General features: G+C 42.0%; 1 protein-coding gene across 10 annotated transcripts in view; it reads left to right on the forward strand.

The window, feature by feature from the left end:
* Window positions 1–15,243, forward strand: part of LTBP1 (latent transforming growth factor beta binding protein 1) — a 396,687-nt gene that overhangs the window by 205,395 nt on the left and 176,049 nt on the right. For all 10 annotated transcript variants that reach the window (XM_040993049.1, XM_040993050.1, XM_040993058.1 and 7 more), the window contains one exon: window positions 14,497–14,721. In XM_040993049.1, the coding sequence (XP_040848983.1) occupies window positions 14,497–14,721 (225 nt within the window). The remainder of the gene's footprint in view (window positions 1–14,496; window positions 14,722–15,243) is intronic.

The raw sequence follows: 15,243 nt of genomic DNA on the forward strand, positions 1-15,243 counted from the left end.
TGAGCTGATGCATCAATGCTTTCCCAGTGTGTGGCAGGAAATGGGAATTACCAGCTTTGCCCTGGCGTCATCAGGAGAAGGCCCTGTAACTGGGAGGAAATGTGTAAGCAGAAGTAGCAGTAGAGTGGGGTTGTGGTTTGGGTGGAAGATGAAGGGTCTGTGTGCCACCACCCAGGTAGGAGAGTGCAGGGAGTGGGCACAGGAGGCTGTGTGGGGAGTGTGACGGGAGCTGAAGAGAATATGAAAGCAATGGCATTGGACAAGTCTACGCCAACCAGATCCCAGGTCGGGAAGAGCCTTTCTGCCGTGAACTCGTGTTGATTTCTTTTGGGAATGCAGAAAAGTTTTGAAGGAAAGAGGACATTGATGCAAGTAACTACTAATGCAGAAGAGTCTGTATCTCAGAGTTATCAAGTTTGAAATTGTTTAGGCGTCTCTGTTGCCGTCTGATGGATGAGATGGTTTACCAGTCGCCTTCTAGTTTCACACATTCTCGCTATTCTTTCATAGCTAAGAGATCAGAAAGTGGATTCTGTGTAAAATAAATAGGCTGGATTACGATGTAAAAAAGCTAAATGACTTTTACAACAAACTTTGCCATGTAGTGTTGCAAATTGTGTTTAGCATTTATGAAGAGTCAGTGTTTTTGAAAAGTATATGGGGAGAAGAAAGAAAGTGGAGACAGAGGACTGTCATTCATTGGTTTACTCCCCAGATGTCCACCTGGCGGAGACGGTGCTGGACCAAAGCCAGGAACCAGAAACACAACACATCTCCCACTTTAATGGCAGGAATCCAACCTCTAGAACTTTCTATGTTCTAGGGTTGCATTATCGGGAAGTTGGAGTCTGCAGTGGGAAACGGAGTTGGGTATCAAACCCCGGTCCTGCAATGTGGGTTACAGGTGCCTTGAGCAGTACGTTAACTACTCGTGTAAATGCCCATTTTCTCAAAAGCCGTTCCTTGACCTCTAATGTCAGTTTCAGTTAAGATCCAGAAGGGAAAGGAGCGAAAAAAAAATCAGTGTCTAATTATTTTTTATTATTAACTGAAGTATAAACTGATAAATCCAAAAACAGTTCTCAGTTGGTTACTCAGCTCACTTTTTTAAAGATTTATTTTACTTTTTTATTGTAAAGTCAGATATAAGGAGAGGAGGAAAGAGAGAAAGAGCTTCTGTCTGATTCAGTCAAAGTGACTGCAAATGCTGGAGCTGAGCCGATCCAAAGCCAGGAGTCCAAGGCCTCTTCTGGGTCCCTCACGAAGGTGCAGGGTCCCAGGGCTTTAAGCTGTTCTTGACTGCTTTCCCAGGCCACAAGCAGGGAGCTGGATGGGAAGCAGGGCTGCCGGCGTTAGAACTGGTGCTCATATAGGACTCTGGTGTGAGCAAGATGAGGACTTTAGCTGCTAGGCTACCGCACTGGGCCCTCAGCCCACTTTTTATTCTTAGCAGTTTACAACATCTCTAGACTTTTTATTCTGCTACTGTGGCCGAGACTTTAAACCCATCAGTTGTTGAGGTAGCTTACCTACTAGTCTCCCAGGATCTCCAGGACCAGTTTTCCCTGGGAGTTTTTGCCACATGGAGATTTTTAAGGTCATAATTAGTCTGATTTCTTCAGCATGCAAAGAAGTCCTCAAGAGCTGATTTTCTTGCCCAAAGATTTTCCAATTCAGATATTTAGAAAGATGTGAGGGTGAGATTTTGAAAGGTCTGTCTTCCCAGTGGCTGTAGAAGCTATTCCATAACTGTTGAAATGAATATGTCCTTACACACATGGTGATTAAAAACTTCAATTACTGTATGTGAGGGTGAGGGAGAAAGAAAGGGCGGAAGAGAGAGAAAGGGAGAGACAGACAGAGTGCTCTCATCCACTGCTTCCCTCTCCAAAAGCCTACCACAGGTGGGGGTTAGATGGGGCTGAAACTGGGAGCTAGAAACTTGTTCAGATTTCCCATAGGGATGGTAGGAATCCAGTTGCTTGAGTCATCCTTGCCCCCCCCCCCCCGAGATATGCATTAGTGGGAAACTCAAGTTAGGAAACCAGAGCTGGATGTTGAACTTACGCAATGAACCCAGGGACTGATGCGGGAAGCAGGTGTCTCAACCAAAGTCTTATACCAGTTGGCCAAATGCCGATGCTTTAAAGCGGATTTGACATTTGCATTATATCTCAGCCTCACCTATGAGCATGCTGGTCAGTGACAACTTGTTGCTGAGAAGAAAGGACTGAAAGGGATCCCTGTTGTTGGAAAAAGAAAGTCCAGGACAGAGAAAAATCTGCCTTGGCTGTGGTAGCACCGTTAGGAGGGAGCCATGGGAAAGAAATGGTCCGTGGACGGTGAAAAGAGAAGAAGCTGTTGACGGGCCATGCAGACTTTTGTTTATAATAGGGGCTCCCAAACATTGTCTACCCAGAATTTATTCCTTTTGGCATCTGACTGAATTTTACAGACCCCATTTCATTTTATTACCCAGTATGTTTCTTCTTTCATGTCCCATTGGGAATGTTTCTCTGCTTTTGTTAGTCCTAGTAGGTCTTGGCTTTTTTTTTTTTCTTACCACATTCTTCCTTCTTTCTCCCTTCCCTAACTTCACCCTACACTGCCAAGTGTATTCCTCTTCGCTTTCACTGTATGCCTCCCATTTTCCTTTGAAATCTCTGTTCAGAATAACCGCTTGTTTTAAAGAGGGGGAAAGGAAGCTTTATGTAATAGCTAATATTAAGACATTTGAATCAGTGTTACAAACCATATTATTATACTGAGTTAAAATCATTGCGTATGAACATTTTAAGTAAGCAGGAAAGTAGAGAAAATAACCCAAAGCACTAGCATGAAATGGGTTATTGATCAGATCCTTGGATGGGCAGTAGCCTTGAAGGGATGGAAGCAACAGAACATGCTGCAGAGAAGAGAGCTGATACCTTTGTTTGTGTAAACAGGCCATATGGTGTGTCTAAGCCAGATGAACTCAGGAAACAGATTGGTAAGGCTAATTTCATGAAAAGGACAAATGAAATCTTAGGATGTAGTACTCACAGAAAGCCAGCATAAGGGCCCGGGCCTCGGACCTGGTGACGAGGGCATCCTGTATCACGTGTGGCCCGGTTGGAGTCCTTGTTGTGCTCCTGAGGTTGGCCAACCTCATAGGCACACCGTGGGAGGCAGATGCCAACTCTAGTAGCTGGGGCCTTGCCAAGCGTCTAGGAGACCTGGATTGAATTCCTGCTGCTGGCTTTGGTCTCACCCGATCCCTGTCATTGCTGGCATTGGGAGAGAATTGGTTTGTGGGAGGCCTCCCTGCTTCTCTGTCTCTTTGTTTTTTTCTTGCCTTTCAAAAATACTGGGAAAAAAAAAACTCTGCCAGGACAGCAAGTAAAAAATGATTAAAAGTGAAAGACATAGGTAAAATATCTGGATTAGGATACAGTTCAAACAAGGAAAAAACAAACCCTGAAGTATGGAGAGAAGCATCAAAGGTCTTCAGTAAAGACATGTAGAATCTGCACTATGCTAAAATGCTTCTAGTTATGGAAAGTATAGATTTACGGTCCCGAAGTTACTATTTTAAATGAGTAAATTAGCAGGAATCATTTAAAATCCAATTGTAACAAGATAGATGTGACTTTGACGTGTTAATATACTGCTACTGGTATTAATGACATATTCTCTTTGGAAAAATCCTCTGTTAACCCACTCAGCAATTCTGCAGCTCCACTGAGTCCGAGGAAGGGCAGTGAATGAAACAGCATGTGCTATGTTGCACGTCCTGACGAGCTGTAAGCATATCACATCCCTTCCTGGCCAGTGTGTGGGTTTGGCTTCGCCTTTTGTATGTTCACATTGCACTGTGCCAGGATAATCACACAGTTGATGGTGATGGCTGACATTTGCTCAGTGCTCAGTAGGGCTGAGTTCTCAGTACTGTGAATATATAAACTGACACAAACCACAACACAGCACTTCGAGTTGGATACAGTTATCATCTTCATTTTACGGGTGAGCAAAAGGCAGAAAAGCATTCAATAATTTGCCCCAGTTTCTACTGTCTTGGTGTAGGCTTAGTGATCACGCTCTGTGTCTTCGTGATAATTGAGGCAGTTATGGTAACCTCATTGACTCATGCATGCTGACTGTTTTTTTGCCCAGTGTACTCTAGTATACTACCTAGTGTGAACTACAATGAATATTAACTGAACGTGTGGGGAAATCATCCCTAAGAAGCAAAACCAAATAAACAAACAAAAACTATATGCCCAAAGATGCCCCTTGCAGCTTTATCTGTCACAGTTCCAATAGATGCTGGGTGGATTAAGCTGATGCTTGTAAAGTCAGCATTCACATCAGAGAACCTTTCTGAGACTTAGATATGCTGCTTCTGAGCCAGCTCCCTGTTCATGTGCCTGGGAAAGCAGCAGATGAAGACCTAAACCCTTGGAATCTGCCATCTGTGTAGGCTCCTAGATCCGCCTGACGGAGCCTTGGCTGCTGCAGTTATTTGGGGAGCTAACCAGCAGATGAGAGATTATCTCTTTTTTCCCCTTCCCTTCCCTTCCCTTCCCTTCCCTTCCCTTCCCTTCCCTTCCCTTCCCTTCCCTTCCCTTCCCTTCCCTTCCCTTCCCTTCCCTTCCCTTCCCTTCCCTAATAAGTAAATAAATCTTTAAAAACCACAATCTAAGCAAAGAACGGAAGAATGATTATGTAATTTACTATGCTCAATTTAATGGAATATGATATAGCTATTACAATACCAATTATTAAAGCTCTCTGGCAATGCATACCCATGACAGGCTGGAGGCTCTGTAGCATCAGGAGAATGCAGATGGGAAGCATAGCCTGGGTATCCCACTAGACTGTACTAGTTTGTAGTTGCACGGAATGATCATGATGATACCTCATTGTGTGCCTTAAAGCCCTCCTGCTCTTATCTCACAGCCCCTTGCATCCCAGGTGATATTTCTGAGGATTCCCCAGGAGTACTTCCCATCCCCTACCTGCTGATGAGCCACAGGATGTCTGCCTGGGTTTTCTCATCCAGTGCCCTACAGGAGTCCACCACTGCCCTGCACATGTGCCATACTTGACACGCTCTTGCAATGTTCTGGAGACATGCTTGGGCACTCGGAAGTGAGAGAGAGCTCCTTGTCCAACCCTGTCCTGTTCTTTGCCTCATGGGCTTTGAGAAAGTGCTATTGGTGCCTCTAGCCTGTCTTGATTACTGATGTTTGCAAATTTTAGAGCAGTGTCTGACCTATAGTGAACAGATGCTGAATATGCATTGAGTGAGTAAACATTGTTGTTTGAACTGTGAGTCTTCTAACCTCACTGGGATGAAGGGGCCAGATGGTAGGTTGCACTGTGCAATAGAACTTTATATGGTGTTGGAAATACTCCTTAACCACTTTTTCAGTGAAGATGGTTCATTATATTGTGTCTGTGCTCCTGTTAAAGCCAGAAAAGTAAATTGCAGTAGCCCATTTTCTGATATTATAATCAAATGCCACAGACAAGGTAATCTATAAATAGCAGAGATTTGTTTGGCTCACTGCTCTGGAGGCTGGGAACTTCAAGATCATGGCTCTGGCACCTGCCCAGCATCTGGTGAGGTAGCATGTGAACCAGAGAAGGCTCACTGTATCCACCAGAACATTGTCGTGGTAGCACACTAATCCATGAATAGATTAATCCATTTATGAGAAGTATGCCTTCATGACTGTCACAGAGATCCCAACTCTGAAATATCACCCACATGACTTGGGGACTAAGACTTGCAAGACTTGAAATTTGGGGATACATGTTCACACCATGGCAGGGCCAACTGATCTATTGAGATTCCTGAAAAAGATTGCGAATTTCAAACAGCAACTGAGCCAAGCCCTGCGACCTCAGGGTTCTGTTACCAGGCCTTGCTATAAGTTATAAAAAGCAAATGGACCATGGAAGCCTGAAATATGGGCTTGTCATGGGACTGTGTTTTGGGATCTGGTGTGGGAAGGGATACTGACAGAGGGCTTATGAAGCCTGGCCCTCATTCTTTTTCTGTCACTACCTGGCCATGATATCCTGAGCACACAACCTTTGTTCCTCACTACTTATGTGCAGAATGAATTGGGTGAATTAAATGACTTAGCAGATTCCTCTTTGCTCTATGGAAACCCTAGCACTTTATGGACACAAATTGTGAAATATCTCTGTAGCATTATGCTAAAATCACATTATGGCAGAGGAAAATAAATGTTAAACCTGGTACAGGTATAAGGCATCTTAAGAAAGTTCAGGAAAATTCATATGATAAAAATTGTGTGGATTTCAAAAGGATTTTTATTTTATCAAAATAAGTTTATCTTTTCCAAAAAGGATCTATTTATTTGAAAGGTACATTTAGAGAGACAAGGCAGACAGACATTGCATCTGCTGGTTCACTCCCCAAATGACTACAGTGGCCGGAATTGAGCCAGTGGGAAGCCAGGAGCTTCTTCCTGTTTTCCCATGTTGATGCAGGGACACACTTACACCAACTTTTGCTGCTTTCCCAGGTGCGTTAGCAGGGAGTTGGATTGGAAGTGGAATAATCAAATCTCAAACTGTTGTCGTATGGGATGCCAGTGTCACATGTCAAGACGGCAGCTTTGTTTGCTGTGCCACAACACTGTCCCCAAATTTATCTCTTAATTCAATTTTGCATGAATGGTTTGGAGTGCTGTGATCTATACTATGTTTATTCCATCTAGATTCTGTAGGGAATCAAAATAAGGTCAACAGTTTTTGTTGAACTCTTACCTGTAAATTGCTATGCTGTGAAGTATGTGATTATAACTGCATAGCATCTTTCCTGCATATTAAAAAAATAAAGTAGGAGACATAAATAATTATAGAGCAGGTGACAAATAATATAGAAATTGTTTGTGGCCTGCCCCAGTTCTAGAGGTCTCTAGGAGTCTGTCTAACCTTAATAGTCAGCATCCTCCCTTCTCTGGAAGTTTCTTTCTTAGAGCCCATATTTGGACCAGATTTTGTAGACTACAAGAATTTGGGCTGGCTATGATGTCAGAAACTTTTTTTTTTATTGCAATTCTTTGCCCTTAAGCCAGATATGTGTCGGGTTTCTGACTTTGCAAATATTTAAAAATGCTAAATTTAGGTTGATCTCAAGACCTCTCCTGAGGCTGAGGAGTAAATAAATAAATAAAGTGGACATTAATGAACTTGGTGGGAGCAGGAAATTGGTCTCCAGACACAACAGAGCAGGCAGAATTTGTAAATTAGAGCGGAGAAGCAAATTGAAAAAGGTTTTAGAGCTTCTTTTGAATGTTTCTGTGGCTAGCGTGGGCTTAAGTAGTGTTACTGGGGTTTTCTGAGACAGCTCTTTGCAGCTACACTGAAGAGAGTACCAGGATACAGCCTACCTGCAGGTGGATGCAGTGATGACCCAGGAAAGGAGCACTGCTGGGAACGAAGCCCAGCCACTGAACAACGGTGTGGCACCTTGGCACGTGCCCAGCTTGATGGATTCATAGGATTTCCTTAAGTCATTTTTCATTAGCCGTTTTGCCAGGAGTTAAGAATTTGATATTTGAATCAGTGTGTATTGAGTAAAACTAAAAATCACACTACTCAACAAATTAGCTCTAGCCCTCTTCTAGACCGTCGACAATTGCAAGATATGTTTTCTTTAGGATTTAACTACTGCCGGTCGTATTAGATAAACTGACAAGTCTGAATTCCACTGTACCCACTAACAGTGGGTTGGAGTTGCCTTTTTTTTTTTAAAGATTTCTTATTTTTATTGGGAAGTCAGATATACAGAGAGGAGGAGAGACAGAGAGAATTCCGTCCGATGATTCATTCTCCAAGCGATCACAATGACCTGAACTTGGAGTTTCTTCCGGGTCTCCCACGAAGGTGCAGGATCCCAAGACCTTGGGGTGTCCTTGACTGCTTTTCCAGGCCACAAGCAGGGAGCTGGATGGGAAATGGAGCTCCCGGGGTTAAAACTGGTGCTTGTATAGGATCCTGGTGTGTACAAGGTGATGACTTCAGCTGCTAGGCTACCACACCGGACCCAAGAGTTGCTTTTTTTTTTTGTAATTCAGATTTTATTTGTTTGAAAGGCAGAGTTACACACACGGAGAGATAGAGATCTTGCATCTCCCGAGTCACTCCCCGTGTCCATGACTCCGTGGGTGTAAGGCCTGCCCAATCCAGGAGCCAGGAACTTGGTCCAGGTCTTCTATATGCATGAGAAGAGTTCCAGCAGTTGGGCTATCTTCTGCTGCCTTCCCAGGCACCGATCAGGGTCCTGGATTGCACGTGGAACAGTTGGAGATGGAAATGGCACTGTGAAATATGGGGTCTGGCCTTGGAGGCAGTGGCTTACCTTGCAGTATCACATTGGATATTTAGTTTTGAGAACCCAAGTTTTAGGTATAGAAAAGAGCATGTAGTTTCCTTCACCTGATGGTACCATCTATAAAGTAAAATCACTTGCCCCAGAAGATTCTTACCAGAAGAGGCCACAAACTCAATATGTCTGGAATTTGCAGGTTTACTCTTTCTTGCAGCCTGCAGATGTTGCAATATTGTACATGGGGGGAAAGAACCTCCTGGCTGGGAATGAACAGGAGATGGTAGCACTGATAATATCTGTGATAAGGAGACGCAATGCAGTTTCATGACTGGCTGCTTAGGTTATGCAAAGTGTAAAGTTTGATTAGGTTAGATAGTCTGCGTAACTGTGGGCAGGAGGAGGATGAATACAGAGCATAGAAAAATGGAGATGGCGTGTGGTCCCCTCCCAAGTTCAGAGTTCTGTGTGTGATGGGGTTTCATATGTTCCGGATGAGACTTAGAATGTAGTATGGTAGCACTGACTAATGCCTATCAGCCTCCAAAATTCATGATATTCTTGCAATTGCTGCTTGTGTTAAGTTTGAGATCTTGTATTTTTTGAAATCCATATCTAGTTTAGCATTAGCTCCCATGGACTTAGCATTTGGTGGTGGGGATAGAATGAAATGGTCTCCTAATTTACAAACAGTTGCCCTATTTGAGCAGATGAACTAAACTTAAGGTTGAAAGTAGTCTTCAGAGGAGGGCGTTGGCACAGCAGTGAAGATGCTATTTTGAGACACCTGCATCCTATGTCGACGTACCTAGGTTTCAGTCTTAGCTTCTGGTGCCAGCTTCCTGGGTGGCAGCAGGTACCACGGTTTTGGGCAATCTGGATTAAGTTCCAGATTCCTAGGTTTGGTCAGGTGCAGTCCTGGCTTTCAGCAGCCATGTGATAAGTTAGTCAGTAGATATGTAGGAAAACATGTAAATACATATATTCTCAGGGATGAACTATATAATGGAGACTAGCACATCAGGAAGTGAAGATACATTGCAGTATGCATCCCTACTCCCGAGTAAAAGGAGGACTCCCAATGAAGTGGTTAAACAGACCTTGACAATGTGATACTAGATTTTCTACCATTGCCGATACCCATAATGCCATGATAGACTTAAACGGCAGAATGCTAGAACTGTGATTGTTGTTGAAGGAATGTACTGTTACAGTAATATGGGGGAAAACAGTGGTGGTGGGGAGTGGAGAGTCGGGAGGAAGGAAGGGAAGGTGAATGGGAGAAATCCCTGTATCTATAAAATTGTATCATGGAAAATAATATAAAAAAAAACTCGCCTGCTTGTCTGCCCTTCTGTCCGATTCTGGTCTTCCAGATAGGTAAATAACTGCATAGTCAGTCATGGTGTCTCGCACCCATGCTGGTTGGGGAAGATAACGGCCTGAGGTTGGGCGGTCAAAGCTGTGAAGGAGCGCTTTGCACTGACTCCTTTCCATCCCTAACTTTTTGGTCTGTGTTTGAGCATTTCCTATCTAGTGTGCTTTGCTTGTTTTCCTTAGAAAAATAATCTCTTCATCTAGAGTTTAAAAGCACTATTTACTACCAATGTTGATAAAGCCAATCCGTATAAAAATATACTCAAAAGTAGAAAATGTTTTAAAAAGAGAATTATGGAACTATGTTGTGCACATTTTTCATATCTGATGTCTAATAAATACATACCCTAAAAATAGAGAAGAGGTGTTCACTGGTGGGGGAGGGCTGGAGGGGAGGTATGACTTGTGCATTTGAACTCTGAGGCATATTCACTTTGCCCTTGAATATCTCGGGAGCATTCCTCTCCCTTGGGCTGTGTACTGTGAAGAATATTAATTTCTTTACTCACATTTTAAAAATAAAAATACTCATATCTGCAAGAAGATTATACAGTTAATGAATTTTAACTGAAACTTGCCAGGATTGGAACTTGTATCTGGCTAACTAGTTATTTATAAATATGAATGGACACCTAGGTGCTTAAAAGACAATGCATATTCCGTGTGTATGCAGCAGAGGATGCTACAGTTTCCTTGTCCTGTTTCTTGTTTTTCCCGATTGTGTCTGCTCTGCTCTTAAATTCATTGTATGCCTTTTTCTCTACCACCAACTGTACATTGGAAGTCTGCTTACATCCTCAGGGGAAGAAACAGGAATATGTCCCATATCTGTCTCTGACCCTTGCTGCTCTCACTTTCCTTGCATTCTACGCTCCAATGACATGGGCCTCCTTTCAGCGCCTGGGTCTTTCCAAGCTCTCACCTCCAGATTTTAGTTCTTATTTGCTTTTCCTTTATATTCTACAGCTAACTTTTCACATCACTGGATTCTCTCCTTAGGTTTAGCTTGAACGTGACCTCCTCGTGACCCCCTCGGACAAGTTGTTTTGGACTAGCCTACCACGCACTTTCTTTGTTGAGTCTGTGGATCAGTGTGGATATCTGTGGATCAGATAGTCAGGAAATGATGGTCGGCAGTTTTACAGCACAGCAGTGAAGAATTTCTGCTATCCATAAGTAGAAAACGGATCCACTTGCTTCTCTCCTTGGCTCATGTGTAATCTAGGCCTTCTCGGGTCTTCTAACTCTAGAAGAATAGAACCATCATTTGGCCTTCAGTTCCACTATGATTATTTCTGTGATATGTACTTAATTGAAAGACAAGGATATTGCTATTTCTTTTTGATGTTGTTTCGAGTGACATAGGTTTTTAAAATGAGAAACGCTTTGCCTCAGAGTTTATGTAACACTATTTGTTACTTGCAAGCTTTCAGAGTGTGATAAATTTTATCTTCTATAAATGTAAAAACCTTCCCCCATGGTGTACACACACTCCAATGGATATTAACAAAAATGTTGAAGGTCTTTAGGGGAGCATTACTTGTCTAATCAGAAACAAGTGGGGAAATATAAGTAGTTATTCAAATAAAAAGGCTGTGTGTGTCTCTTCTGTGAAATGGCAGATGTAGGTTTTTCTTTAGGTGAAAGTTTGGTTTCTCTTTTCTGCCTTAGCCACAATAACTTGAAACGGTCTGTCTGCTAGCATGGAATGCCAGACACAGGCGTGGTGGCCAGAAGACCACTGTAGGGAGGTTGAGAACATTCTTAGAAAGCCTTTTGGGAATAAGCTGCACAAGCACTTTTATAGTGCACTACAATAACAAGAGGTGGTGTGCACCTTTTTGTAGTACAATTGTGGAGAGAATGTGATTTGCCTCAATTTGTATACAAGTCTTTAATATTTATTCATTCAATTTAAGTTCCAATTTGTGGCAGGGAATATGAATATTATCATGTCATGCCTGTTGAGGAGCACAAGTTGTTTTACAGACCATAGTGAATGGTGGAATGCAGTTGACACACTTGACATGTTTAAAACCTCCAGCTTGCTCTTCCACTGTGCCTCCTTGTTCTTGCTTTGGCCTTTTATAGTAGTGCTGTGAGATACTTTCAGTAGTTGTTATGAAATTACACTTTCTGGAATAACTGGCTGAAGGTTCACATATCTCGTTGTGTGTGTTAGTTCCCAGGTGATCATCTGATGCAATATAGTAAGTTACAGAGATGAGCAGCAAGCTGTCAGGCAGGCGAGGTCACAGGCTTGCTCAGCCAGTGTTCTGTGTTACACTTGCTGATTACATTCTCTAAAGTATATGTGCCATAGCTAGAGTTACAGCTGACATTCCACAGGCTTCTCAGTCAACCTAAAAGATGGCTGTTTTCTTTGAGTCCTGGGTAGGTTTTATAGAACACGACCAACCCTGGTGAACCAGGACTAGCTAATGTTTTGACAGAGGCGTCAGCATTTGAAAGAGAAAGAAACTGTTCATAGTAGAATAAGCAAAGTTTGCGGGATTTTAACATTTTCTTTCATATAAAAGATGATACAGGTTAGGAAAGATGACCTGCCACAAGGAGTTATTGATTCATTAAGTTCAAGCAAAGAGTTTTACATTTTAATGTAGATTTTAAAAAATGTTGGAATGTGAGAATAGATATTTTATTTCTCATTAATAAATGGTTATTAGTAGCACTTTATTGATTGAAATAATTCAAGCAGAAACAATTTTCTTTCTAACCAGGGAGACATGGCATCATTGAAATACAGGGATTCCTTCTGGACCAACTTTTGCTAGCACACCCTTGAAATAATTGTAGGAAGAAGTTATCTTTAGGGCTTAAAAGTGGATTTAAATAAAACTAGAGAAATTTGTGTTAGATTTCAAACTACTGTTCATACTAAAATTATCTACCAGGACTTAGTGTTTCTTTATAAAAAGATGATTGCATATGTGAATTTAATCTATCAAGAGTATTCTTTACTTTATATCTTAATAATCAGCCCAAAAGTATGAGTTCTGATGTTTAAAAATCTGTCAAAACAAAAATATTCTAGTCTTAGTCATAAAAATATAAATGGAAAAATAGTGATCTAATGTTTTTTAGTAGTCTGTAACTTAAAATGTTAGGAATGGTGAGAATTAAAGTTTTTTTTTTTCTTCAAGATGTATTGATTTTTATCAGAAATACAGTTTTACAGAGAGAAGGAGAGACAGAGAAAAAGATCTCCCATTTACTGGTTCACTTCCCAAGTGGCCACAATGACCAGAGCTGAATCAATCCGAAACCAGGGGCCAGGAGCTTCCTCTGGGTCGCCCACACAAGTGCAGGGCCCCAAAGCTTTGAACTATCCTCTACTGCTTTCCCAGGCTATAGTCAGAAAGCTGTATGAGAAGTGGAGCAGACAGGACACAAACGCATCCATGTAGGATCTCGGTACATGTAAGGCAAGGATTTAGCCACTGGGCCATCCTGCCAGGTTCCAGTATTTTGTTTCGAATGGCAAAAATTCAAGGGTATTGGGCACATTCTTTTTATGGCAAAGTTTATGACATTTTCCTTTTTGAAAAATTTCAAGGGCCTGGTGTAATAGCCCAGCAGCTTGCATGTGCCAGGATCCCATATAGATGACAGTTTGTATCTTGGCTGCCCCACCTTGTATCTAGCCCCTGCCTGTGGCCTGGGAAAACAGTAGAGGATGGCCTGAAGCATTGCGATCCTGAACCCACATGCAAGACCCAGAAGAAGCTCCTGGCTCTTGGCTTCAGATTGGTTCAGTTTGGCTGTTGTGGTCATTTTGGGAGTGAGCCAGTGGATGGAAGACCTTGAGAGACATCCTATGATTTTATCACTTCGAGATAAGGCCTGAACTGATTCATGGATAAATGGTGATTGACAGATTTTGAATGAAAGTGACATGATTCAGTCACAGGTCAGGATGTACATCTGACCTCCATGAAATGATTGGCATGCCAAAGCTAGCACTGGCGTTGGTACTTGATGCAATTAATATATTCTGATAGCTGAAGTCTGAATCATGATGATGGATAAACTGGCCACAAACTGTTAAAAAAAATCCTCCATAAATTCTCCTAGATAGCCTGTCCTATTAGTGTCTTATATTTTAAATAAGAGATTCCAAACTAATAACCATTACTTCCAGGTTTCATTGGGATCTTATTACTTTCCAGACACCATATATTCTTGTTACATGTCATTGAAACCTTTCTACCTTTTCTGGGGGAACACTTAGTTCAGTGTCTCACATAGAATATTTTCAGCAGGTATTATTTTCATCCATTTCTTTTGTTTCATTATTTATTACTTCAGTAATATTTAAGTTTTCCCTGTGTTCTAGATACTCTTGCAAGTTTATAAAGCTTGCTAAGCCAGCCATTATCTCTTGCTTCCAAGGTGTTTGTAGCTTAGGAAGATGGTTAATAAATTCATAGTCAATGGGAAGGCAAGCTACATATAGATTGTAAGAAATACTATGAATGACACTTTGATGGACAATCCTGAGTGGCTACTTTATAGGTGTGCTTTTTGTATGAATGTTTCTTTTCATTGTCGGGCAAGAACAATCATGGCTGTGAAAGAAATAAATGACTTAAGAGGGAAACAAAGCGGAAGCAAATAATAGTGTTTCTGGCATTGTTTCCAAAGATAGTGGTGATCTGATGGGCTGTGTGTTGTGAGGGCTTTGTTGCTTGATTTTCCCTAAGCTTTTGAGAAACTGACCAACACTCTCCATTTTCTTTTTACCTTTTCAGTTATCTGCCATCTTCCATGTATGAATGGTGGCCAATGCAGTTCAAGGGACAAGTGTCAGTGTCCTCCAGATTTCACGGGAAAACTCTGTCAGATCCCCCTCCATGGTGCCAGTGTCCCTAAACTTTACCAGCAATCCCAGCAGCCAGGCAAGGCACTGGGGACACACGTCATCCATTCTACGCATACCTTGCCTCTGACCATGACTAGCCAGCAAGGAGTCAAAGGTAAGCTATGTGTTTCCATTTTCCCCAGTCACCAGCCTCTAGGAAACTGTGAAAACTATAAATACAAAGCCAGGGCTGATATTGAAGCATTCAGGAATGTATGATTAGTGGCCTGCAAGGGCGGTGAGGACAGACTGTGGTCCCAGCTTTGTGGCCACAGTTGATTAGTGTCTAGGAAATAAGAAAATTGAGTTCTTCCTTTGGTGCTAAAGCACCACGGGCTGGTAAACATGCCTTGCACTGGTCTGGCCAGACCTAGGAAATGGATGATCAGGGTAGTATTCTTTGTGCTCTTTGTAGCATAGGAAGCTGATAGCTCCCACCGCTGATGAATTTTGTACTTGAAGACTGCAGTTTTGGTTCCTACCCATTTTTTAACCACGTTGGACTTCAATTTGTTTATCCATAGAGGAAGGTAAACTAGGTCACTTGGAGCTCAGATTTTCTATGACTAATTCATTCTTTTAAACCTGGCATCTTTGTAAATGTTAAAAAGGTGTCAGAGAGGTATTATTGGTTTTG

The sequence above is a fragment of the Ochotona curzoniae genome, unplaced genomic scaffold (assembly GCF_017591425.1).
Source record: "Ochotona curzoniae isolate NIBS_2020 unplaced genomic scaffold, NIBS_Ocur_1.0 contig_883, whole genome shotgun sequence".
In the NCBI taxonomy this organism is placed as follows: domain Eukaryota; kingdom Metazoa; phylum Chordata; class Mammalia; order Lagomorpha; family Ochotonidae; genus Ochotona; species Ochotona curzoniae.